Source organism: Toxotes jaculatrix, chromosome 18, assembly GCF_017976425.1.
Source record: "Toxotes jaculatrix isolate fToxJac2 chromosome 18, fToxJac2.pri, whole genome shotgun sequence".
Lineage (NCBI taxonomy): Eukaryota > Metazoa > Chordata > Actinopteri > Toxotidae > Toxotes > Toxotes jaculatrix.
Genome location: NC_054411.1, coordinates 9118634 through 9144279, shown reverse-complemented (window position 1 = coordinate 9144279; position 25646 = coordinate 9118634). Strand labels below are relative to the sequence as shown.

At 45.3% G+C, this 25646-nt stretch overlaps 1 protein-coding gene across 1 annotated transcript in view; it reads right to left on the bottom strand.

Moving 5' to 3' along the window:
- Positions 1 to 1055: 1055 nt before the first annotated feature.
- Positions 1056 to 25646, bottom strand: part of LOC121198748 (BAH and coiled-coil domain-containing protein 1) — a 61599-nt gene continuing 37008 nt past the window's right edge. The window contains exons 5-29 of the mRNA XM_041063055.1: positions 23151 to 25454; positions 22702 to 22816; positions 22386 to 22585; positions 22013 to 22174; positions 20281 to 20555; positions 19474 to 19819; positions 17650 to 18588; positions 16156 to 16325; positions 15851 to 15987; positions 15504 to 15617; positions 12608 to 12722; positions 12067 to 12301; positions 11737 to 11931; positions 10410 to 10583; positions 9992 to 10275; positions 9266 to 9346; positions 8648 to 8774; positions 8433 to 8547; positions 7877 to 7952; positions 5626 to 5734; positions 5387 to 5503; positions 5121 to 5282; positions 2931 to 4183; positions 2512 to 2748; positions 1056 to 2373 (exon numbers count right to left, since the gene is read on the bottom strand). Of these exons, the coding sequence (XP_040918989.1) occupies positions 2164 to 2373; positions 2512 to 2748; positions 2931 to 4183; positions 5121 to 5282; positions 5387 to 5503; positions 5626 to 5734; positions 7877 to 7952; positions 8433 to 8547; positions 8648 to 8774; positions 9266 to 9346; positions 9992 to 10275; positions 10410 to 10583; positions 11737 to 11931; positions 12067 to 12301; positions 12608 to 12722; positions 15504 to 15617; positions 15851 to 15987; positions 16156 to 16325; positions 17650 to 18588; positions 19474 to 19819; positions 20281 to 20555; positions 22013 to 22174; positions 22386 to 22585; positions 22702 to 22816; positions 23151 to 25454 (8252 nt within the window). The 3' untranslated portion in view covers positions 1056 to 2163. The remainder of the gene's footprint in view (positions 2374 to 2511; positions 2749 to 2930; positions 4184 to 5120; positions 5283 to 5386; positions 5504 to 5625; positions 5735 to 7876; positions 7953 to 8432; positions 8548 to 8647; positions 8775 to 9265; positions 9347 to 9991; positions 10276 to 10409; positions 10584 to 11736; positions 11932 to 12066; positions 12302 to 12607; positions 12723 to 15503; positions 15618 to 15850; positions 15988 to 16155; positions 16326 to 17649; positions 18589 to 19473; positions 19820 to 20280; positions 20556 to 22012; positions 22175 to 22385; positions 22586 to 22701; positions 22817 to 23150; positions 25455 to 25646) is intronic.

Below are 25646 nucleotides of genomic sequence, written 5' to 3'. Positions count from 1 at the left end.
AAATAAAGGTATTAAAGACACTTTGGTATTTTGTACGTAATAGTGTGCTAAACTATGCATTCATGAATGCAGTGCACAGTTAACACATTTTCATTAAAAGACCCAGTCTTGTTCTAAATTGATTTGTGTGGACATGATTATAGTGATGCCAGGACACTCATCACACAAATATTGTGTCATAACTAGGGATGGGGCCGATCCGATACAGTATCGGTATCGGGTTCCGATACCAACATAAGTCAGGGATCGGACATTTCCGATCCATGAACCATGTCTGTGCCTTAATGTTGTCTGCGGAAGCTCCGTCGCGACCTACAAGTGGTAATAAGTAGCAATTAGCTCGATGCTAACAATATGGAAAATCCCATTGACGGGCGCATTAGCATCGGTCGCGCTATTAACTTTTACACACAAACGATAAACCAAAGCGGGACACCATAACAGGAAAGTCATAGAGGTAAATCACACACCAACAATATATTACTCACAGACTTATGTCCCTTCTAGGTACAGCAGGAAGAAAATGAACCGTGAGTGAGCGTCCGCCCCTCAGGATATTGGAGATTTGAAAAACCTTGATTTGTTGCTGCTACAAGAGCCAGTATACTTAATTTGTGCTGATCAGATCAAGTAACCCTTTTTTATTTCTATTTTATTTGGAGAGGGGTAGTCTAAAAGAAGGTTACCCTTTGGGTATCTGTCTTGAATTTAATAAATATTGACTGTTAACAGGATTTCCTGTTTTTCTGATTTTCTTTTCTGACCTTATACTTACCTCAAGTTGCCTTTTGGGACATACATGCATACATTTGCACATATCATACTTGCCTGCGGAGAAAATTTATTACAGCATCATGTAAAATTAACAATAATGGTAATAATAATATTAAAGCAAACAGAGCTCTGGTATCAAAGTAGTATCGGTATCAGCAGATATCCAAATTCAGGTATCGCAATCAGATCAGAAGTGAAAAAATGTGGATCGGTGCATCCCTAGTCATAATGGTATACTCATATCATTACTCTTAAATCATTTGTGACCCGTGATTGCAGTCCAGTGGGATCTGCCTTGTGATGATGACCAACTGAGAGGTACATAAATAAAAAGTTTTTTTTTGTTGTTTTGTTTTTTTTAAATAGGATAACAAAAATGCAAAGGAACAGAACACTTATACCAAAAGCCACTTGACCTATTTTTTTTTTTTAAACAGGGTGACACCTCTCTCTCAGAAAGTGAGTCTTGTCCTGTTTTAGACTGAATCCTTCTGTCTGTCTGTGCTCTGTCTGTTTCTGTTTGTCTCAGCAGGGCATATGCAGTGCAACACTAACATCTCCAATCTTGACTTCCCAAAGCAAAGGAAAAACAAGGTAATGTATTCTACACCCATATAAAAATAAATCAATCGCAAACATGGAAAGATACATCTCATATATATACAATAAACTCCTATATAAAATAGCTTTTATGTACATATAGACAACAGACAACAATACAATAATTGAACTGTACAATGTACACCTGAACAGTTAAGACAGGTGAGAGGTACTGAAGTGTATGGCTTGATTGGGAAAATTTCAAAATATTTACAGACATCAACTTTACATCCTTTACATGTTTTCATCTTCCCTGGAATGAATAGGTTTAGGGAGAGCCCCATGCCTCACTTTTGTTTCCATTCCCTCAGGTAAGGCTACCTTTAAAGAATTGGTCCTCTTAGACTTTTCAGCCTCATGTTATTTTGCACAGCCCAATGCAATCTCAGCTCTCCTTTGGTGACATGTGATAGGAGCTGGAAGTATGAGTCCTAAGACCAGTTATGAAGCTGTCAATCACAAGGGATCTATTAAAAAGAGATTAGTTTGACTATTGAAACGCCACTTATTGAATTTTGTGATGCCCAGGAAGACCCAGACTTTCTACTATTCTCCTTGAAAGGATCAACCAGTTATGGACATCCCCTTCACTTCTAACAAGGCTAGATGCCAATATACTCCAGTGTGTAACCTCAGACAGCCCTGCTTTGGTGCTGACATTTAGTCCATGGGTCCTTGAGGCATACCCAAGGAACATGTCTCGTCTTCCAACACTGGACTGTCTTGTAAGTAAAGTCATGGACTTATTCTTTCTCCAGAGGAGTCCTTCAGTAGTGTCCTCTTGGAGGCTCAGCACAAGATGGAAACCCCTTCAGCAGTAACCAGCTGACCAGTGGTGGGGTCATATGTCCCAGCCAGGTAGTAGAGGTCTGAAGAGGTACTGTTCGGCTTCTGAATGCGGGTCAGACACTCATACTCCTCCCTGCTCACCACCTGGCACTTATGAGAGATTGTCTGGACATCATTCTCATCCTCATGACATGACTGGTACAGGGCATGCTGGATAGGGAACAGACGGGGTTAGTTGCATCATTATAACCAACCAACAAAGAAAGAATAATGTCATTTGAAAAGTTCCCTATGCTACAAATACCAACTAATAATTTCCATAAAGTTGTAATCTCCATCACAACTTACCTTCCCATCTTGATGCCTTTTGCCCAGCTTGGTCTCTTCAGGGTGGTAGAACCACTTGACTTTGACCACCATGTTGGAGGTCCAGGATTCCCAGAAGTTCTCAATCCGACCAATGTATGGGAGGTTAGGGCGTCCAGCTGAGAGGAACACAGCACAATCTCCCACTCTCACTGTGTCTCTGCCTCGTACGATGGCCTTATAGAAAAGCTTTCTGGCCTTGCCCTTTAGACCTCGCCTCTGTGGAAAACAGACACTTTAACCAATCTTCTTTGATAATGATGATGATTATCATTAACCGTTCTTGACCTCTACTGACTTTGTATTGTTCGTTAAGTGAACTGATACTTTTAAAGAAAAGGAAGGACAAATCTTTTCTACATTGTTAGTGTGTATTAGAAACATGAATAGGCTATTCTCACCTGTGTAGGGTTTCCTGACCACCTCCACATTTGTCGTCCTGCTAGGAATGCAGACATCTTGGGCCTTGGAATAAATGAGGTGTGATCTGGAAGCATCCTAGATTTCTTCATGAATTCCTTAGGTTTAGATGTGGAGCTGGTGCATTCTTTCCTTTCCTTTCCAGACTTGCTGTGTGAGACCTGGTCAGTGGGACCTCCTTTGGCATTGGAAATAGCCACAGCTTTGGCCACAAAGGAGTGCTGATGCGGCCTTGAAGAAGTGGAAGGTTCAGATGGTTGCAGGAGCCCCCGGTGGGAAGACAGACAACTCTGCAGCATTAGTGTAGAACCGTCCTCATCCTCTGAGCTGTAGGATGAATCATTGTCAGAGGAACACAGGCTAGAACTGGAGAGAGAGCCTGAAGAGGAGGAGCTGGAAGAACCAGACGAGGAGGAGGAGACAGAGAGACGAGAGAGGAAACGGCCAGCTGTCCTCAGTCCTCCTGAGGCTGCAGCCAGTGCAGCCCTCCTCCTCTCTTCCTCTTCTTCTTCTTCGTCATCCAGATCTGAGTAGGAGCTGTGACACTCTCGATGGGAGCTGAAGCCCAAGTCACCATATTCCCCCAGGCGCAAAGAAGGGGAGGGCTTTCTTTGAGGAGTGGTTCCTTTCAGAAGGAGTTCTACCCTGGAGGCACCACCCTTTTTGTTGTCTTTAACCAGCAGGACTGGGTGGGAGTATGCCTCTGTCCTGGGCATACTACTCACACTGGAAGATCCACCTCGCAACAGCAGAGCTTTGCTGTTCTTTGTCTTGGGGGAGGTAACTCCTTCGTGATCTAACTTGACAAGGAACTCTTGTCCAGACTTCCTACTCCGTGGCATAACCAGCTCATCTTGCCTGCGCTTCTGGCCATACAGTCCACTTCTGGAACCCAGAGATAAACCTGGACCTGGCCCTGTCGACTGAGTACAGAAGGAGGAGTAGCCATTTGCAATGCTGCTGAAGGAGTCCACCTCAAAGGAGCTGCTGCTGAAAAGACCCTTGGCTGGGATGGAGGCCAATGGCTGGGTTTGAGGCAAGGGGAACAGGTCATCCTTCCCTCTCAAGACCTTCCTGGGAGCCCCATTGAGCTGAAACAGATTGTCAGACGTCCTCTTCCTGGTGCTGGCCAGTGAGGGCCAAACAAGGAACGGTGAAGGATTTTTATTGGCATTCTCAGCCTGCTGCTGCTGCTGCTGTTGCTTTTGTTTTTTCCCAGAGCCCTTTGGTCTCCCTAGAATGAGGAAAACATATGTAATATGTTTTAGAAAAACACTGAAGAATTCAACAAAGAACACTGAACATTCAACAAACATTAAAGAATGACTGTGTGTCATTTGCACACACTTTACAGTAATAAGTTCAATCGGTACATCAAATCAGTCCAACACAGTTCAATACAACAGCTCCACAATATGTTCTGTTGTTGTAAATCTACTGCTACTCAGTTTATCTTGACACTGTATCAAAGCTGTATTGATTCAAATCTCAGGTAATTCTAGGGTTGAAATTGACACTTCTCTGACAAAGTGAGAACAAAAACTTACCATTACAAACTTCTCAAAGATAGTATCTTTTGCAAGACTGTTGTGTTGAATTGCTTATCTGAGCAGTGTACAAACTCACAGAAATGTCCTTGAATTCTAGTCAAGAACCATTGGTTTTCAAAGATGGCTAAAATGCATTGGATTAAACCAAGACAAAAATTGTATGAAATGCCATGAGATGTTTGAAATATTTCCATATGCCGTAATGGTGCAGCTATAAATAACATGGCATTTATGTTTAAATGTTTCACTCAATGTAAACTTTATACACATTAACTTAAATTTGTTGGAACAAGCAGATAAATTATAATAATGTCATTTTAATTTTTAAATAATTTCTTTTTAGAACTTCTGGGGAATTTAAGGTGAAAATAAGAGGTGCGGCCATGGCGCAGCAATTTAACAGTGCGACTTTGGACTGTCTGGAGATCGGGGGATCGCTGGTTCGATTCCTCGACCAAGCACAACGGATATAGGTGAAGGAGATGCACCCCCCTGTCTCTGCGACCATGGCTGTGGTGCCCCTGAGCAAGGCACCGTTTTGTTCACTTGGTGTGGGTAAAATGCAGAGAATCAATTTCCCTGGGCTGGGAACAACTTGAGGGACATAAAATTAATTGTTACCTGGTCTCCTTTTGTGAACAGTTAGAGTTTGACTGTTAGTTGTAGTATTGATAGTGTTGAGTCTTTCAGAAAGTCTGTCACTGAGGGGGGCCTGTTCCAGACTGGAGCTTCTCTTGGCTGTTGTACTGCTGGGGACCAGCAGGGCAGGAGATGACTCCCCACCTAAAGGACAAAGAGTAGAGGATTACTAGCATTAAATTACAGGTGGACAGTACAGTGCAACATGAAAGGACAAATTATCAGTCACAAAGAGAGGAAACACCCACAGTGAATCTGGTATGCTGGAGGCAGGAGGCGGATGTTTGGGAGAGAGATCTTCCCTCGGTCTCCATCATCAAACTCTACCATCACTCCTCCTTGCTTCCCCTCTTCAGATGAGCCACCTGCATGGGACAAAAATGCAATTCCTCAGGTGTACTATAGAGTAATTGTGTATGCATACACTTAAAGTTTAACATACAGACCATACACAGAAAAACAGATATGGAAAAAATTAATGTATTACCTCTGCGAACGTAGCCTGGATATAAGCAGCGCGAGCGTTCGCTCCAATAAGCACACACCCTTGTCCCTTCAAAGAGCACAGCCTCCGACTCTGGACGTATATCCAGGACCTGAAAGCCAAACCGAAACATAAGTAAGATGCATTAAAGGCTGCACACGCAGACATACATGCATGCAAGCACACACAAACACATATATACATACAAACAGGGAGAGCAACTGAGCATTGTGCATGGGCAGCCACTGTGCCACGTTTCCAAGCGGCACTTATCTCATGCCAATGTGCCAGTCAGGGCTGAAAAGAACGGAAGCCATGATGCAGTAAATCCTGACTTGCTGAGTAATACTAAAGAGGGCCTGAATAGAGGGCCTGTGATTGCAGGTTGCCAGATCTTCCCTCCAACAATGCAGGCAGCCCCAGCATCCGCCACTCAGTGGGGGCTCTTTCAGGCTGCTTTCATTTACTGTTGCCATGGCGAGGGACCTTTTGACGGATGAGGTGTGGATGTGTGTGTTTGTGCTCGTGCACATGGGGTAGGGAGAAGGAGCTCGTGAAAATCGGGGTATTGGTGTCAGAGTCACATAAATGGCTTTTGAACTAATTTAAAGACAAGAAAAGTGGAAGTATGGCATAATTAGAACCATCTGCTATCTGATGAGTGTTTAGATAAGACTAAAGTTGCCAGAAGTGCTTGGGGTGTAGCACTTCCAGAGAGAAAAATGAGAAAGAAAACAACACTGTGAGAAAGCTTTGTGTGGAAACTAACATTGATCATATGAGCAAGTTTACATAGGTGAAAAAAGGGGGAGAGCAGACAATAAAAGGTCTAATGTACAGCATTTATGAGGGAGAGTATCTTCTACTGGAGAACAACAGGAACCTGACAAATACTGATCTTGTCAACAGTCAAATGCTATGATAAGTCACAACCAATAGGGAGATATAAACAATAACAACGTGATATATTAATATCAAGTAACTTTGAACACAGACTTATAGAGTTTCCAGAGAGGTGAAAATAACATGGAGTTTCAAAGATTCTCACAATATTTACTGAATATTTTATCCCGGTTTAATTGAAAACATTGTTATGCCTTATTAATAGCTTTCAGTGAAACGGCTTTAACCCATTAAAAAGAAGCAAATAGCTCATTTCAATATATGCCACAATTCACCACTGTAACAGGAAATTCAGCTGTCTCTCTTGTCTACATTTTTTTTTAGAGTTGTAATAATTACTACTTTATCATAACTTAGGATGAAATGTGATCACAATACAGTAGTACAGTTGTGCCAGTTAAACTCTGATCTGCTCTTTCAGGGTCATCATCTACAGACACTCCATTGTGTGCAAACAAAACATCATGTGCCATTTCACCAGTTGGAGAAAAATGTGGATAATGACAGCTTTGTATTAGGTGACCTAGCTGTTATTAGTGCACAGAGACCAGTATCCTCTCAGTCAAAAAATAACCAAATTGGACAAAGGTCACCTGCTGCAGTAAACACTTACACTCCCTTCTGAATGCAAAGCACACCAGAGAGCAAATGGATACCAGCCAAGAATGTGCTGTGGTTTCTACAATGTATAATTATGTCTCATTATATAGATGACTTAGGTAAACTGTAATTGTATCTTAACATGAACTGAGTGAGAATTACAAATCCAAATGATCTTGTGGTCTAGGTAAAAAAAAAAAGAGTCAACCACCTCAGGTGCTGTACAAAAGTTAAAATTAAAGGGGTGAACAATGTAATTGTCAAATATATATCCTAATGATAGGCCTACACTTTTGCATCACTCCAGGTTGTTATTAGCTAGCTCTTCTTCATATGCTGTCTTTGTCGATCTGCCTTTAAACAACTTTGTCACTTTGGGCAGTAGGAATGTAAAGTTCACACCATCTCCCATTTAAACTCCAAAACATGAATAGATCCAGGTGTTAGTGTGATTAACCCACCCCCACACAGGGCTGGGTTTAACAGACCTTCATAACACATAAACCTAAAAATCCTTCCTCCCATCTGTTCATATTCACTTTAGAGGTTTACATGGCCTCAGTGACCCTAAGAGACAGTCAAAGGAACTTGAAAGAGAGAAAGCAAAGGGACCACCAGAGCGGCAGAAAAGCTGGAAGGCAGTGGAGAAATGCTAAAGCGTTGAGAAGGAGGTTCAAGGGAAAACAGGAGTTTTGAGCGACTCAGAAGACCAAACCAAAGTGATAGTTTTAGTGTAGTGAGGTGAACTTACGGCTTCCTGTAGCAGTTGCTCCAGCGAATAGATTCTTGGGCGGTTTCCTCTTTCACCGTCGATAACAATGCTAAAACTAGAGAAAAAGCACAGCAGAGAGAGTGAAAAAAATGAGGCTATTTTCAGATACTTGTATTCATACCTGCCTGGATCCCATGTCATATGTTACTCCCACTCTGCTGTTGTTATAGCATCTCTTTGCTGCTTGAGCCAGAGGAGCTGCATTGACACTCAGAGCTAGGTATGGGACGATGTAGGGTTTGTTATGTAAGGAAGAAAGATGTGAACAGAGATTTTACAAAAAGAGGCCACAATTTGGATACTGGTGATAACCTCTAGTCCAGTAAACTCATTTTGCATGAATTCTCTTATGATGGGTCATAATTATTAGCCTCCAGGCCAAGATAATTCATTAAATTGATTTCCCACCAGTTCATGTCACTTTGCACAAGGTTTACTTCATTTTAGCACATAATTGCAGAATTGGTAGGTAAAGATATTTACAAGACATTTGAAAAGACATCAACATCACATGAGCTGCTGCACATGTGCTTACATGTCTGGGAGCTCCAGAGTGTGGACCCTGGCAGCATAAAGAAGCTCATCCTCCTTGGAGATCAGCACCTTCAGTCCATCAGTTAAGAGTTCTTTGGTCAGGACACAGTTAGGAACTACATAAGAAAAAGCAAAGATCCCAATTAATATTTCAACATCTTTCAAACTATCTGTTGCTTTAAATACTGTTGCAAGATATCCAGTGTTATCTCTTACTCTCAGGGCTTTTGTTGTATGAACAGCTGCTATCCTCGTCTTCTTCTGAGAAGCTGCTGCCGTCCATCTGAAAGCCCTCGTCAGCCGCAAAGCTCTCCAGCAGCCGACTCACTGCTCTTCCCTTTGGCTGTACAATGTAACAGAAGGGATGGACAGAAGATTAAATGGATGCAGGGATGGAGAAAAAAAATAAATCTGTAGATAGAAAGTGTGACAGAAGAAATTGTTTTGCATGCTACTCAAAGTAGCAATTAACCACAGGGGACTTCACAATGCCTGTTCCATGTCCTATCAGTAGCCATTTTACTCTAACATTTTTTTACTCTCTCACAGCAGAAGGTGTGAGCCACCCCCCTCTTCCCACAGCTCCTCTCCCATCCTCTTCTCCCCTAAGATTACTCAGCAGGAGGTTGGGCTATGTGCAATGTGCTAAGTACTTTTAATAGTTTTACAGTAACGGTCCTCAGGGTGAGAATTCTAGGACAGTAAGACATCACCAGAATTGTTAATAGAATATATGAAGGCATTTTCATAAGATTGGATTCCGTTTGGAGGTTTGCATGTGCCTGGTTTCCTGAGTGAGGATTGAGTGTTTCTTGAATTTATTCTGACTGGTACCTGGTGGTTCCTGCTCCTTCGGCCCCTGCTGCCCTCCTCACTCTGCGAAGGTGGGGCCCCGACTGACCAGCAGCTTCTCCTCTGTGAAAGTTGACAAGACAAGCGGTGATTATGTGACATATCACGGCAAGAACTCCGGTTATAGTCCCAGTAAGTGAAGTGGGGGGAGTAGTAATGGTTTCAAAGTTCATGCACACTAATGATAAAAAGTAAAAATTTACACTCAAAATGGCATCCACAGTTTAAGTCCTCTAAGGGTATGAATTAGTGATTTGAGGGGACCTACTTCTAATTTCTCAGCACTATTAAATCAAGTTTTTAATTCACATTCACAAATTAAACCATGGGTATAATTTGAAATTTGTGCGCACAAATGATCAAAATGTTATATTCCTTACACCTGCCAGGCTCTGCTAGAACTACAGACACCCATCGTGACCATTTCTGTGATCACAACATAAGCCCACCAAAACTGTGTCTTAGCAAGTTCCATGCAGAGTGCCTGTTTTGTATGGCTGCTTTTATTCTTAAGGTTAACAATTCACTGACATTTCTGAGGGTGTGATGGCCCAAAATCACTTTTGAAATGTGGGTATATCATGCCAAGACTACTGACTTTTTTTTCATTGCTTTTTGTAATTTTATTGTCCTAGAAAATATGAGGAACATTTTTCAACTTTTTTTATTCAGTGCATCAAAATGTCTATAAATCTAGTTTCTACGAACCTTAGTGATTGCTCCTCTCAACATGGTGCTCTTGCGGGTTGCCCTCTTTAACCTCTCACTGGTGGTTGGGAAGGTGGCCAGTCCCATGCTCCTTCGGTAGCGGTTGCCTCTGGTCCCAAGACTGCCCCACCGAGGCTCCTTCGACCTAGGTCCACATGGCCTTCTAACCCCTTCAGGCCGGTAATCCTCGCAGTGGTTTTTGACTGCAGTGGCCAGGCCCATCCTACAGGAGGGCTTCTTCCTTACTTTGACCTCCCCCTCTGTTCCAGACAGACACTGGGAGCCTGTGCAGTTCAATTAGAGAAACAGACTTAGACAAAGCTAACAAGCCAGGAGAAGAAACACAAAACAGATGCTCCCCGTGAAGATGTGGGGCAGCTTTGTTAACTTATAAATCAGTTTCAAAGGACAGTCTTACCATAAAGCTCCTGTCTCTGTTTTTTGTTCCTGGCTTTCTGATTGGCCTCCAGTTTTACAACAGATGAGGGACTTGGACCTGTCATGGAGGAGCTAGAAGTGACTTCTCTGGGGGGTTGGGCTCTGTAGTCTTGAATTTCGTCAGTATCATAACTGCCTTCCTCCTCTTCATCTTCTAACGGAGATAGCAAATAATACAGCACAGAGATGCTGATGTTAGGTACATTTCATGAACTCACTTGGCTTATCAGATCCATCTCTTTAAGTCATTACCAACCAGTGAAGTTCTTTGACGTCCTCTCCATCATTTCACAGTCACGTCATTAGTATTTAAGTAAATAGCTTAACTGTTCATAGAAATGATGTATGAAGTGCTTTGCCTCAGTGGTATTTCCTGGTGTGAACCCACATGCTACAGAGTTAGTGTGCTAGGGGGTGTAGGAGTGTGTGTGTGTGTGCATGTGGGGGCTTGTTTTACTGTATTTGTGAGGACTGAAAACCAGAAACCCACTATATATACAAGTTTAGAAGACTGCTTGAAGGTTAAAACTTGGTTTTAGGGCTCAAGTTAGAATTAGGTTTATGTTAGGATAAGGGTTGGGATTAGGCATTCAGTTGTGATGGTTGAAGTTAAGGGTAATGAGCTAGGGAATGCTTTATGTCAGTAACGGGTGCCCACAAATATAGTGAAACAAGGGTGTGTGTGTGTGTGTGTTTGTCACTGCACTTTCTCAAGCAGCTCTTTGACCCCATCAGTTACTCTGCAGGGCTGTCAAAACCTCTCACAGACAAGTGTGCACAGCTGTGGCTGCACATCTAGCCCAGATCAGCCAACAAGGCCGATCACTGAGGTGTCGAATGTCCATGCGCACCCCCTTCTGATACAGGACATTCATCAACACCTTTTCACTCATCTCTTATTGCTTTTAAAGTGATTTACAAATTAACAAAAAGCATGCTGGACTTAAAGTGGTGCTGCACATCTGAGGAGGATATCTGATTCAATGTGTTAGCAATCCTCTGGTCAGATATAATTATATCAGGGGTTGTTTCTTTATTTTAAACTTGAAACAAGTTAAATGTGCTTTATGCACCTCATTCATTTTATATTTTTGTGTAGGGTCACCATCACTCAGAGGGGAGAAGGAGAGAAGCCAACAAAGGAAAACATTACTTCATACAGAAAGGGTCAAGGCCAGCAATCAAGCCCAGGTATTTCTTGCTGTGAGAAGACAATGTTCACCACTGAGCCATGGATTGCTGTGGCCAGTTTCATTACCTATCACTGTATATGTCTTATAACAAACTCTCAGTATTCACTGCCTCACCTTGATCAGAGGAGTCACTGTCTGCAGGGGAGCTCTCTCCTTCCACCATTGCCTCCTGTCTCTGACCACGGAGAACCCTCGGTCTGGGCTGGCTCAGGCGGGAGGAAGCCTGTGTCAGGGTCGTGGATCCCTTTTTACGTCCACGTTGCACCAGTCCAGTCCAGCTCTCCTGGGGGCCACTGTCCACACTGGCTGCTGAGAAAGTTTGCAAAATCAATCCCAGTTCCATTCCAAGCTATTGTTGGTGGATCTTTTAGGAACTCAGCAGTGTTTAAATAAATGAATAAAGCACCTTGAGGCACAATCAATATTGTGATTGCCAGTATCTACCTGTGTCACTTTGTCCCCCAGACTCTCGCCGGGATTCAGCTTTGTTTGTGCCCTGGCTTCTGTGTCCATGCTTGGTGTTGGAGTTGCAGGGCGAAACCTCCTTGTCCCTGGAGCCAGTCCCTGAGTGATTCTTTTTACCCTGGGCTTTCTGTTTGAGCTGAGCCACATCACTGGCCAGCTTCGAGCTGAGCACGCTGTGAAGACTGCTTTTTCTGCAGCCCTGTGCTTTTATCTGCTGCAACAGAGAGAGATGAGAGAGCCAGAGAGAGCCGGTTACACTCCTGGGTCACAGCAGCTGCAAAAGCATCAGAACGTCAGAGGAAGAGGACTCTCATTTGCTCACACACACAGAAGAAAAAGGGATAGTAGAAGCCCCAATGAAAAAGATATTAATATGGAGAGCAGAGGATTTGACTCCTGAGGGTAGCACCTAATTAGAAATAGTATGCAACAAAAGAATATATCAAACAAAAAGAAACAAAGAGTGCCCTCTTTCTAGTTGTGTAGAGGACAAAAGGGGGGAGGACAAGGGGACCCTGACCTGTGTGCTGCTAAGTCGCTCAAAGCCTCGACTGGACAGCCTCTTCTTCCTTCTCTGGCTGTCTCCGCCCCCTCCTAGGTCCTCGGGCGACAGGGCAAGCCCCGCCCCCATCAACCTGCCAGTCAAAACAAGGGAGAGGCATTCATTAGAGAAGAATGGCGGTGGTTTGAAAGAAAAAGAGGGGGTAGAACATCACAGGGGAAAACAGTTGAGTCACCTCTCTGTGGGATCTAATAACTCTCCTTTCTCTGTCTGATGAACAGAATGACAAAAAGGACAAGGAGAGCCCAGTGTCTGAACCACACACTTGAAAAATTGGGATCTAACAAGGAACCTGGGACTGTTTGAGGGCAGTGTGGCATAAGAAGCCTTAACGCTATATCTCGGGAGTGTCCTTGCAGCCCGTGAAGCACTGCATAGCTTTGAAAGATACAGTGAATGGTTGGAAGGCATTGCATTTATATGCAGCTCCATTGTTCTCAGCGAATATCATAGCTCTCCAGTTGCATTTTCATATCACTGTGGCACACTCTTTCCCCTACACTGAGCAGCATCACAGGCCAGCCACTTCAAATGCCCTTGAATTTCCCTCTGGAAGCCTGCCCATAGACCACACCGACGTGAGCCAGGCCGTGCTCAAACAAAAGATTAACTTCCCCTCTCCTAGTGTGTGTACAGCCTAGGAAAATTACAGAGTAAGCAGTGTTTAAATGTGACAGAGATAAATAAAGTATATTCAGAATTTCATGTTAGGTCTTTGTTTGCATATTGTACCCCATACAATTCTGTAACTACACATTGTTTGGGGTCAAATGTGTGTATACTTATCAAAGTATGTATGCTGGCCTTGATTATGTGTTAATCTCAGAGTTTGTCAGTGTCCGTCTATAACAGAACATCAAGAGAATGAAGGTGATTGTCAGGGAGTTGGACTGTCTGCCCACAGACTGACAGGAGAGTGACGGAGGTGGCAGTGAAGTGTGAGTTGTCCCTATGAGGCAGATCCCGCCACGGCTTGCCTTCCGCTGCTGACAAACATAATGTGACAGAGTCCCTCCCCTCTGTGGGGGGTTGGTGGGGCTGTGTGTACAGTGACTAATTAAACAGAATTGATTAGCAGGGTTTGCTGGCGAGAAGTACTTCTCTCCATCCCCACCCAACAACCCCCCCCCAATCAAAGCAGCACCACAAAGGACCCCAGTGCTCTACCCACAGGAATAACAGAGGCACGCACAAAAACAAACAATGCCTGCATAAATGCTCATAAGCGCACAGCTGCATCCATGCCTAATTGCACAGATGCATAGAATGCACAGGCACGGAGGCTTGAATGCATCTCTCACTCAAACCTCTAACACACACACTCCCTCTGGTTCAAGCAAAATAAGGTAAAGGAGGTACTAAAAGGCTGGGCTGTTACCCACTGACCCACTGCCCTCCATCATAGCACCCAAGCGTCAACGTCTTGTAGTGGCATGAGTGGCAGGTGCAGTACATGTTTTTACATAACCCTGCCATGTAACACGACATGGGGCTAATCAGTCCCCAGTCTGCTTGCCTGTTCCTTGTTCAGAAGTGTCATGTCATTCTCTGCTGCATTGTACACACACATCCGCAGACACAAAGGAGAGTACACCCTGGCTGCCTTGAAAAATAAGGGTACCTGAGCGGTGGCTAAACTCAAATTTTAACACAATATAGAGACAGATCACAGTTTACTTTACTGTGGCCTATGCAACACCCCACCACCCCCGTGTCAGCCCTAACCCTCCCTCCGCTACACTTCGCTGCAGGGCCCTGGCCTGTTACCCTTTCATTTGGGTGTCATTGTCACCCAGCATCAGCGTCCCCACTCTGATCAGTGCTGGCCTGGCAAGGGGGCAGGGGTACATGGGTGGAAGGAGAGTGGAGGTGACATTGCAGAGGGGCAGCTGAGAACACTATGGACCATTGCCCAGAAACCACAGTGAGAAACGAAGAGAGAAGAGAAGATGGAGAGAGAGGGAGCACTGCGAGGTGACATTTAGTGCTCTAAGCCTTTCCAAACCCTGATGACAAGGCTAATTGAAGCCTGACAGCAAACCTTTATCCTCTATACCCTTTTGGTTTATCAGTTCCTCCAGCATCACGCAACAGCAATGGTACCCCTGTTTTGAATAATGCGGATACTTGCACTTTTTAAAATGTCATCAGCACATTTTGAAATAAAGTAGGGTTCCTGTCTTGTTTCTTGAATATCCCTCAATCTTTTTTCATTCTGCTGTTCTTTTCACTGTATTCCACTAATTTGTTTTTTTTTTCTTTTTTTCTCAGACACACATGTTGTATGAAAGCTCTAAATGTCAGCTTATCTCTGAGTGCCTGGACTGTCTGACTGTCACATTATCCTTTGGACCCCTGTTGACCCCATGGGGCTGTAATGGCAGTGGTGTGTCACATTCCTGCTGCTGGGACAGATTACAAGAGAATTCACAGTACTCTAATTACATCCTCTGCCTGTCATCTCCCCTCAAAACAAGAAAAAACCCTACCCAGCTAAACTCAATATGCACAACAGTAGTAGTGTCAATGTGGTGTCACTGTGGTTTACAGTTTGTTGAGTTGAAACTTAATGACAGCTACGAGCAGTTCTATGGGTACATATACCTACAGAACCGCACATATATGCAGAACTGCACGCATACGCACAACTGACACCAACTGTGCACCAATTAAAGCCAGTGTTGATTAGATTAGAGGAGGTTCAAGTGGGCTTCCTTGAATGGTTCAGTTGTATTCTCCCATTTCCTGTTTATGCCGATGAGAGGCAGTCTCTGTATGCCAATGATACAGAGGGGCTTATCAGGCAAAACTGGACTATATCCAGCCAGCGGAGATGGGGCTTACTGATACTCACTTGACTTTTCTTTGGCCCTCAGATGAGGACACTGGACCTGTGGTGAGGGTGGGTTTCCGCTTCCTTGGCCGCCCCGGTCCTCGTCGCGCTGGGCTGCGAGGTGTTTCCTCCTTCCTGCTTGCACACGAAGATGTAAACACACAAGCAGACAAAAAGGAACTCTTAAGATACTACTCACATCTAAACTCCAATGTTGGCATGGCAAAAAATACAGAAAGGAATCCTCTATGAACAAGCAAACGTGTGGAATGTTTTTATTACTTTTGAAACCTTATTGTGAAGGGTGGAGATAAGCTTGAGGTAAAGGATAATCACAGAGACAACATCATTTTCAAAGTCATACTCACTGATGATCATGCTTCCTCTGAAGTTTGGCCAGCTCCTTTTGCTTCTCTTTGTAGCGACGCTGTAGCTCAGCCAACTTCACACGCATTGCAAGCTCAGGACCATCCATTGTTTCCATACTACCTTTGGCCGGGCACACCTGAAGTACACATCATTAGCGGTTATTTTTAACAGTAAAAACAACTTTTTAAAAAATTTAAGTAAAACATTTTCTTCTCTAGGTTATCTATTAATTTATTTAAATGAAAGACATTAAAACCTCTAGGATTTTCACGTTAACAACAACACACTGTAGCTGCAGTCTTACTGGCTCATTGCGAGGTGTCCAGCTGCATTTCCTACGTAAATTGAGGATCTTGCGGGCAGGGATGTGTCGCCCTGAACTTGCACTGCTGCCTTCCTGGGAGTCCATCTCCAGTGCGCGGGCTGTGGCCAGGGTAGCAAGACTCTGGAGGTCAAACATCAGCAACTCCTCTTCTGTTAAGGAAAAAAAGAAAACAAAAGAGATTTGGTTCACACTGTGTCCATGCATGCTTGATATAGAGACACTACAACTGAACAGAAAAGAAAGATTGTGGGGTTTTGAGCACGTGGGTGCTGTGTGTGTTCGTTCAACCTCAAAATTTGCATGTGTGGATTATAATTTCACCAGTAAGCGTGTGATATAGTGAATAAAATGTGAGGAAGGAAGACATTGAGGGAAATTGGGCATATTAAGCCAGCAGGGAATCCAGCCTACTCACGGAGATGGAGAAACATGACATTTTGTTCACAACGCGACACTGTCTTATGTCTTTACATGAATAAATAAAATAAAATAAAAATGCTGATTTTCTTCACTTGTTTTAGTACTTGTTTTGGTAAAGACTATTGTTGCGACATGTGCCATTTCCCTGAGCTGTCAACAGTATCGCATCACAGAGACAACATCACTGACTCTGGAATCAGTTGATGATACCTTTTTTATAGAAGTCTCTTTTGGGAGCAGTTAAATGCATTAGGATGTTGTGGTAAACACAAAACATCCTTTTGCTTGAATAAAAAAAAAAAAAAAAAAAAAAACACATGGCGCTTTGAAAAACAAGGAAGCTTTTAAAGGCACTTTAAAACAATGGGGTCTAATTAGCCAGGCAATGCTCCAGGGTGCTGAAAACATCGACTGCTTTTGTGATTACACACTAACTTTCAGTAACATGTTGTGTTTGGGAGAGAGGAATGCCAATTGGTGTGCCTCTTTTTTTTTCTTTTTGTTAAAGTGTGTGTATTTGCAGTTGTGTGTGTTTTATGTGTGTTTGGGAGTGCACGCGCGTGTGTTTGTGCACACATATGGATCAAACAGCGGCAGGATGGAGAGACAGAGAGACATCTCCCCAAGGAAAGCTGGAAGGGAGAGAGAGGGAGTGAGAAAGGGAGGTGTACACCCCTCACTAGTAGTTCAGCCCTGTCCTCCTGCTTCTTCTTCCTCTCCTGAGGCCTCTGCATCGTTAGAACAGCCTTTTAGGAAATAAAAGTGCCTTTAACACACCAAAGAAGAGGAACAGCAAGCAGGCATGCAGACAGCTTCTCTGGGGACGTGTTAGAATCCACCAGAGGCTCTTGAGACCAGCAGGAAGAGAGGAGTATCTGGGAGGGAACACAGAGCGACCGAGGCTAGGCCTGAGGGGGGAGTGGGACTTTGTCTCAGTGGACACAGAGGAAGACGGGGTGTAAACTATGAGAGAGAAGTGCATTCTGCTGATATGAGTGTGTTTCTGTGTGCATCTTAATATGTATGAGTAATGGAAGACCCACTGTCCCTCACCCTGGCTTTTCCCACAGGTGCGCTTTTGCTGTTGCAGCTCCAGATCAGCCAGCTCACTCAGAAGCTCCATACCCTGGTGGGGGTTTGGCTGTGATGGAGCAACTGATGGGGTGCTAAAAGGGAACAAGGGAAATGGAGGCACGTCTGTGCAGAAGGCAGCAGCAATCAGCAGCTCCAGACTCCAGTAGCAGGGCACAAGAGGTTTGTGGGGCACAACGACAGGTGCCTGGCTTGGGCTTGGGGAGGAAGCTGAGGCAGGGGAGAGACACACAAAATCCGCTGAGGTGTCATCAATGGTCATCTCGGCCTCGTGCTGCTGCTCGCTGTCCTTTGCTCCATCAGGGGCTGGGGACTGTGGCTCAGGAGCGGCAGGGGAAGCTGGGTCAAGCTCGATGACGGTGGGTAGCTCTGGCTCCTGCTCTCCAGGCATGTTGACCTTTTGAGCATGCTCCACCTGGCTCCCCTCACCCACCGCCTCATCATCCTCTTCCTCTTCCAAGGTGATGACATCTTCTGGCCTTTCAGACTCCTCTGCTGAAAGGGGGACTGGACAGGAAGCAGCCTCGCACACTGGGCTCTCAGCAGGGGGGCAAACCAGGACCTCTTCCTCAGCGGGCCCCTGCTCCTCCACCTCTTCCTCTCCAGGAACATAGTTAACTGCTACATCCACCTCCTCCCTCTGTTCCAGAACTCTGTCAACCACTCTTTCCTCGTCTTCCTGCTCCACTTCTTCAGGTGGGAGTGGCTCTGGGAGGGGCCTGACCACAGCTTGGCAGTCTAGCTCCTCCCCCAGGCTGGAGAGAGATTGGGGAGCATGCTCTGCAGGCTCCACTTGGACTGCTTCCAGGTCGGCTGGCTCAGCCAGTCGAACATCCTGAGGGGAGGGCCCACTCCTGTAGCCCATGGCAATAGCAGGGTAGGTGTATCCAGGAGGCAAATCTATAGAAAAAATGAAATATAGATAATAGAACCATCAATTCTCTACAAATGAGTCTTATAAAAGCTGCCATAAAGACATCTCATAATGCTGTTAATCTGTAAATAGAATTTCATCTTATATACAACAGAAAGCACCATTTTTCTTGAAGCAAGCATTACATGTAGGGGTGTTATGCAAACCTAAAATCTTTACCCATCAGGCCCACTCGGAACTTATCTCCCTTGCTACCTTCGAGGTCATGAGGGGTGAAAAACAGGAAAAGGAAATGAAGTGGCACTCTGCCTTGATCTCCCAGCAGTGGGGAGGATAGAGGACCACATGCAACCTTATGTGAGTGTGTTATTTGAAGTGGGCCAGGCCTTTGGTTTATCAGAGCACCTGACACAATTCCTCTGGCGTGCGGCGGCCGTTAGCTAGACATTAATGATGATGAAGAGAGTGCAGTGCCTGTGGGGGTGGAGGGGAGGCGAAAGCTGCTATTGAGGTGTTTCTCAGTCATTACTGAGGTAACAGTACTGGAAAGCCCCAGTTCAGCCGGCAGCCATTTTCTGTAGCTTTGAGCTGTTCAGTCAATCAGGGGCTTGCCAACAAAGCCACCCACACGTATTAAGACAACACCAGCAGGAAAAATGGATTATTAACAACAGTGGCTATTCCAGTCATCATTGAATATCATGTACAAGCTGCTGCTATATCATAGAAGTGGTCATTTAACTTTTGCTGTGTCAGACTTATTCAGCTTACCGTCTAGCAGAATCTTAAATTGATGACAAAAAGCATTTTCTTTAACACGCTTTAATCTGGTGTTACCAAAGTTGCTCATACTTAAGCCAAGGTTTGGTATACCTTTGTATGCATATGCAGATGCTTTTGCTTGTACTTACCAGGCTCCAGAGACTCTGGGTAATCCTGTGGAGGCTGTCCCTCTACTCTCTTGTCCTGGGGTTCAGCCCCCTTGGGCATCTGGGGTGGGGCAGGGCTGATGGCAGGTGAGTGAGGGGCTGCTGCGGCAGGGCTGGGAGCAGGGCAGGGTGTTGAAGGAGTGCTTTTGGGATGTGGTCGCAGTGAGGGGGACTGGCAACAAGGGGACAAGTGAGCAGCACAGGCCCCAGGGGGAGAGGTGTTCCTCTGAGGTGGGTTGTAAGAGTAGGGCTTGGCAGGTTTTGAGGTTCTAGGTTCCGAAATGAGTTCCTCTAGCTCAACAGAGGGCTCATTTGGCCTCTTCTGCATCTGTGGTATTAAAAATAAATAATTTATCATTTGTTTCAATGTATCATTTTCATTTCTGCATTTGCTGAATGGCCCAACAGATCCTAAAGATCTCAAGCAAATGATTTTGTATAATAGCAATGTCAAAACCAATTCCTTGAAATCTAGTCATAGACTCAAAAAGCTATTTGCTCCACAGCCTATATTAAGTGATTCACTTCATCCCTGTGAGAAAATCAGCATATCCCAGAAAAATTTTAGGGGAGTTAAAAATAGATTAAATAGTCATGTGAGAATTTAAGCTGACTCATGACTCACTTAGCTTGAGACTTGTCCTATATTTGGGAGGTGCAGATAGATAGATAGATACACTGATATACACATACATACATATATTGATTGATCTGTTTCAATCCATGTTGATCAAATTCTTGCATTTCTAAAATCTTCATGCGTCTTGCATATTTTGATTCTATAATCACCTGTGCATTGTGAGTGGTTTGATGTTGCATGTCCATGCCATGCGTCGCTCTGTGCTGCTGCTGCTGAGGTTGAGACTGTGGTTGTGGTTGCTGTGATGGGTGACTCTGGTGCTGATGTTGATGCTGATGTTGGAGCTGCTGATGCTGCTGGAGAGCATACAGCTCCTGTTGCCGTAGAAACTGGGATCGGGAGTACACAGCAGGATGCTGCATGTGGGAGGGTGGGCCCCGGGCGCCGTACACAGGGGGCCACAGCCCTGGCTGCTCCATCACATCTAATGAGAAAAAGGAGGAGGAATGTGACGGAGAGGGCTACCAACAAAAAGACATGCACACTCACACACACTCTTTTCCTTTGGATTCATACACATCAACACTATGCTCAACACACCACAAAACAACATTGTTTTATCCATAGCTCTCATTATCTACCTCCCACACAACCATTTCAAAACAGTGAAACCATTATGGATCATTTAAAAATCATTGTATTCACGTTTTATAGAAAGAGCATAGACAAATCTTTAAAAGAAAAAAAAAAAATTTTTTTGACTTCACAGAACAACATCTCCCCAGGCAACAGTAATCCCACACTCTCCCCTGCTCTGAAGAGAAAGCTGTCTCTTAAGAACTGCCTAGAGAATTTGCTGGAATGCTGTAAAAAAGTCATGACAATGATGAAATGCGAACAGATGATGGTTATAGACTGATTAGAGGTCAAAATACTGGGCTGGAAATGCGTTTGTCTCACCAGAGCATTCAGTGCAGCCTTTTCAACAAAAAGTCCCACCTGCCTGCCAAATCACAGAGGGGGGGCTGCAAAAGAGCCCAGCAGGAAGTTTGGTTCCCATGTCTGTGGTGGGACAACTGTTCTCATTATGTGATTTTAAGGACTAGTATGGCTTAATGTGGGTGATGTGCGATGACAAAGGTCCCGCTTGGGTAGTAGTGGGCGCCACACTACAAGAATCGCACAACTGGCATTTTTTTATTCTCTGTACTTAATACACTTCTTTCTTATTAACAGTTCTGTCCAAATTGACTCGCACTTCCTTTTTGCCTAGACACTGCAAAAATCCTTGTTCAGTGACATAAACTTGGCTACGCAAATGTTTCCTGTGGGAAGCTTTTGTGGATGCACTTCCTTTCTCAGCTGAAACTCCTGTGGAGTTTAGAAGGAAACATACCGTTGAAGATTGTGAGCTAATTAAATTTTGCAGCCTGTTCACTGACTACGTGTCTACAAGGATTTTTGAGAAGTCATCTTTCCCATACTCTCAGACATCCTCTTCCTCTGGTGTGGTACTCAGTGCATGCATGTGTGTGTGGTGGGTGCACCCTGACCCGTTGAGAGAACTATTCCTCTTGGGCCAAGCAGGTGGTGTGCAGGAAATGTCTGAATTGTAGTATGTGTGTGAGTGTGTGTAAATGAATGCATAATTCCCACTTCCAAGGGGAAATTCCATCAGCAGGTTTCACAGGATCACTATAAAATAACTATGTGTTAATGACTAGTGGGAGACAAAGCTATGGAATATAGACTAAATTGTGGAGCTGATTATCAGGGCAATGTTTGTGGAGCAGATTATCAGGGCAACACAATTTTGTGTACACGTGTACGTGTGAGGCTGTATGTGCATAGTTTTTTGTGTCTTCTTCTTAGACTCATTTGTTTAAAGTGAGTGACAAATACACTTGGCTTCAAAGAGGAGAAAGAAAGGTCATGGCATACCCAGGTGATGGGTTGCAGGATGGGCAGGAGGCTCAGTGGGCAGGACCACCAGCTGGGCAGAGGGGTCCTGAGGCAGAGGCAAGACTGGCTGCAGAGGGCCTGGCATGGCTGCAGAGAAGCCTGGTGGCAGGTTCTGGTGCAGGGCTGTATGACCTATTCCTGCTTTATGGAAAGGATGTCAGTTTAGATTATGTACTGATCATATTCCATGAAAAAAAAAATTAAAAAAATCTACAAATACACAATGACTACTTATAAGCTGAAATAGTTGGTACCAAAAAATCTATTACTGGAATAAATAAATACAATTATTTGGAATGAGTAAGTACAATTTTAGCATTGAAAGTTCCAAAAAATGTTAATATTCTCTTACCATAAGAGTGTCCTGTCATCCAGAGCGATGGGCTTCCAGTTCTTGGCATCCAATGATGATGAGCAGAATGTGCAGCAGGATCTCCTAATTGACCAGACTGGAGGGAAGTCCCGCCTGGGACCATGAGATGAGAGGTGAGGTCACCGTGACAGCTGTTGGAGGGGTGGATCCTTGCAAACTCCACCCTTTCCTTATTATCCCTGACATCAGGATGACAAAAAGATAAGGAAATACAAAAATGAAGACCAGTTTACTGGAGGTGAATAACATACAAAATTTGAGCAGGGTATTAAGCAGCAGGTTCACAGCTGTTTACCTGATGTATGTATCTCTCTCTCTGTCCAAGCATGTCAGACCTATCTGTTCCCCACTCATCCTCTTCCTCTCTTCCTCTGTGGTGGGATCTGAAGGATACATTGAGCGGGGCGGTCCTGGGAGACAAACATTAACTTAACCATTAGCTTTCACCGTTGTCTCTTGGTGACAGACTCCCATGACAAGTTCTCATGATTTTTCAAAATATTGTCATGACTCACAAGAGATTTGGAGTGGATGTGCTGTTAGCTGGCCCCGCTATTCAGTCATATACTTTTCTACTTTCTGACCTATTGCTTTTATCTGTATCTGACCTGTATCTGTTCCTCAGACATTAGGACGTTTGTTAATGTATTCACCAAAACTGAAGGGATTGTCTCATCACAGCAAAAAAAATAAATACAAAAAAACTCAGAAAAGCTCAGTTTTTATGAGGCAGTGACTTCTTACCTTTCACAGAAGGATGTACCCTGCCTTGCCGGCTGTTGGGATGACTGTCTGCTGAACGACAAGGTGGCTCCCTTTGCCTTGCCACCGCCACTGCAATTCCCACTGGCGGCTGCCGAACCTCACTTTCCCCATGACCTGCTTCCCCCATATCCCTGCTCCGCCCACTGTAATCAGGGCGCTCATTGTCATTGGATGGGCCCTTCCTGGAAGGAAGAGTCTGTTTGTTGCCCTGCAGGGCACAGCTTCCACCAGCAGGACCTGATTTGAGGCTTCCCAGCCCTCCAAAGGGGCTTTTCTGGGAGAGGAGCAGTGGCTGTTGCTGGTTGCTGTACTTTAGTAAGCTTTTCATGGCACTGCTCTCCCCCTGGGTTGGACCCTGGGGCTCAGGTTGCTGCTGCTGACTGAGGGGAGGTGCAGGGGGAGCCTGAGGAGGAGGCAGGCTCATACCCGGCGGCTGCTGTTGCTGCTGCTGCTGGGAGTGCTGCCCACCAGTGCTCCCTAAGTCCATGTAGGACTTTCTCTGCTCCTCCTCGGGTTGTGACATGTGGTGGGGGGGCCTCATGGTCCAGGGTGGCACCGGGGGCTGCTGGTGGTGGTGCTGCCCACTGCTGTTGTTGTAACCATAAGGAGACATGTCCATCTTTCTTTTCAGCTCCTGACTAGGCCCCTGGTTCATCTCAGCAGGAGAAGGAGCATCTGGGCCAGGTCGGCCATGTTGCTGGTGGCGTATCCTGGCTACCTTTTGGCCATCTCTCTGTAAGGAGCAGCTACCTCCTGGACCAGGGCCATGGGCTGCTCCAGCCCCACTATGTTGACCCATGCTTTTACTTCCAAGTGGGGAGGAGTTAGGTGGGGGTCCTGAATGGGAACAGTCTCTGTAAGGAGAAGTGTTTACAGAATGAGGGACAGGATGTCCAGCCTTGGGCCCCTGGGGCAGTGAGGGTCTGAACACATCCATGTCCACACCACTGTTGATACACTCAGCACTGCGTGATCGTACAACCTGGTGCTGCTGTTGGGGATGTGGAGGCTGTTGTTGTTGGGGAGGTGGAGGAAGCTGTGAGGGCTGAAGGTGTTGGTGGTGGGACTGCATCCAGTCAGGAGCCTTCTCTGTCTTTCTGTACTGGTGCTGCTGCTGCTGCTGTTGTTGTTGCTGTTGCTGTTGCTGCTGTTTTCTGTGCCAACTACCATGGTGCCCACCACCTCCATTCTTTTCTATTACCTTGTCCTTGCTGCCTCCGCCTCCACCGCCCACACCTTGGCAGTCAGGGTTACCAAGTTGGAATGGCCCACTAGTTTTGTCCCCCAAGTCTGCCACAGATGGCACAAATGTAGGTCCTGTGACTTTAGGTTCTCGCCCCACATTGGCTGGCCCCCTCTCATGTGAGGCAGGGTTGGCTAGAGGAGCAGAGGGGGGCGGGCAGAAGAAATCCGGATGGTGGTGTGTGTGGTGGGAATGATGTGGGTGGTGTGGGTGGCTGGGGTGGAGCTGAAGACAGTGGAAGCCCCCTGGGTGAGGATGTGTATGGGGGTGAGCATGAGGATGCGGATGGGGGTGTGCCCCTCCAGCAGCAGAACCCATGTGTAAGGGTGGGGGTACAGAATAGGACAGAGAGTGGTGGAGTGGTGCCTGACCCCTTTCCAGACAGTCTGAAGGTTGTTCACTGATCCTCATCTCACCACTTACCCCCTCTTTGGTGCAGCGACTACTGCCGCTGGACCCCATATGTCTGCCCTGACTGCTTCCCCCACCCCCCATAGCTCCAAGGGCTGTACCCTCCCCCCCACAGCTGGACATGGAGGCCTTAGCTGCTGCTCCAGTTCCTGCATCTCCGTTTTGCATCTTGCCATTGTGCAAGCAGGCACTGAGGGGCTTGCCCATACTCTGAGAGTGTTCCTTGCTGTACTCCATCGTGAGTGGTGCCTTGTGCCTCTCCAGGGCCCGACTGTTGACCTCCTCCAGGGGCAGTGGGTGCTGTGGATAGTGTGGGTGCTGCTGATGGGAATGGGAATGGTGGTGGTGTGTTGGCTGTGGTGGCTGGTGGCTGTGGTGCTGTTGCTGCTGCTGTCTCTCCTTTGCCTCCTGTTTGCTACTGGACCTCTCCTTATCCTTGACAGATACCACTCCTCTCTCGACAGACCCCTCTTTAAGACCCTTATGAAGACCTGTCCCTACGCCTGCATCTCTGTCTCTGCTGCAGGACCCCTGAGAGTGGCCAGAACCTGCCCTGGACATCGGTGGCAGACTGTGATTGGCTGAGATGAGAGGAGGCTGGGACGGGAGACCTCGAAGATAGAAGTTCTCTAAGAGAAGGAAGGCAGGCCAGTAAAGACAAATGCATTAGTCAAGAAAGGAAAAGGCAATGACAGAATTAGATTATTCAGCTCTCATCATAGTGTCCCTAGGCATTCTTATATCAGTATCCCACATCAAATTACACCATACCGTGTTGTATAAATTGGATTTAAATGTCTTATTTCTGTCTGATTGAATTT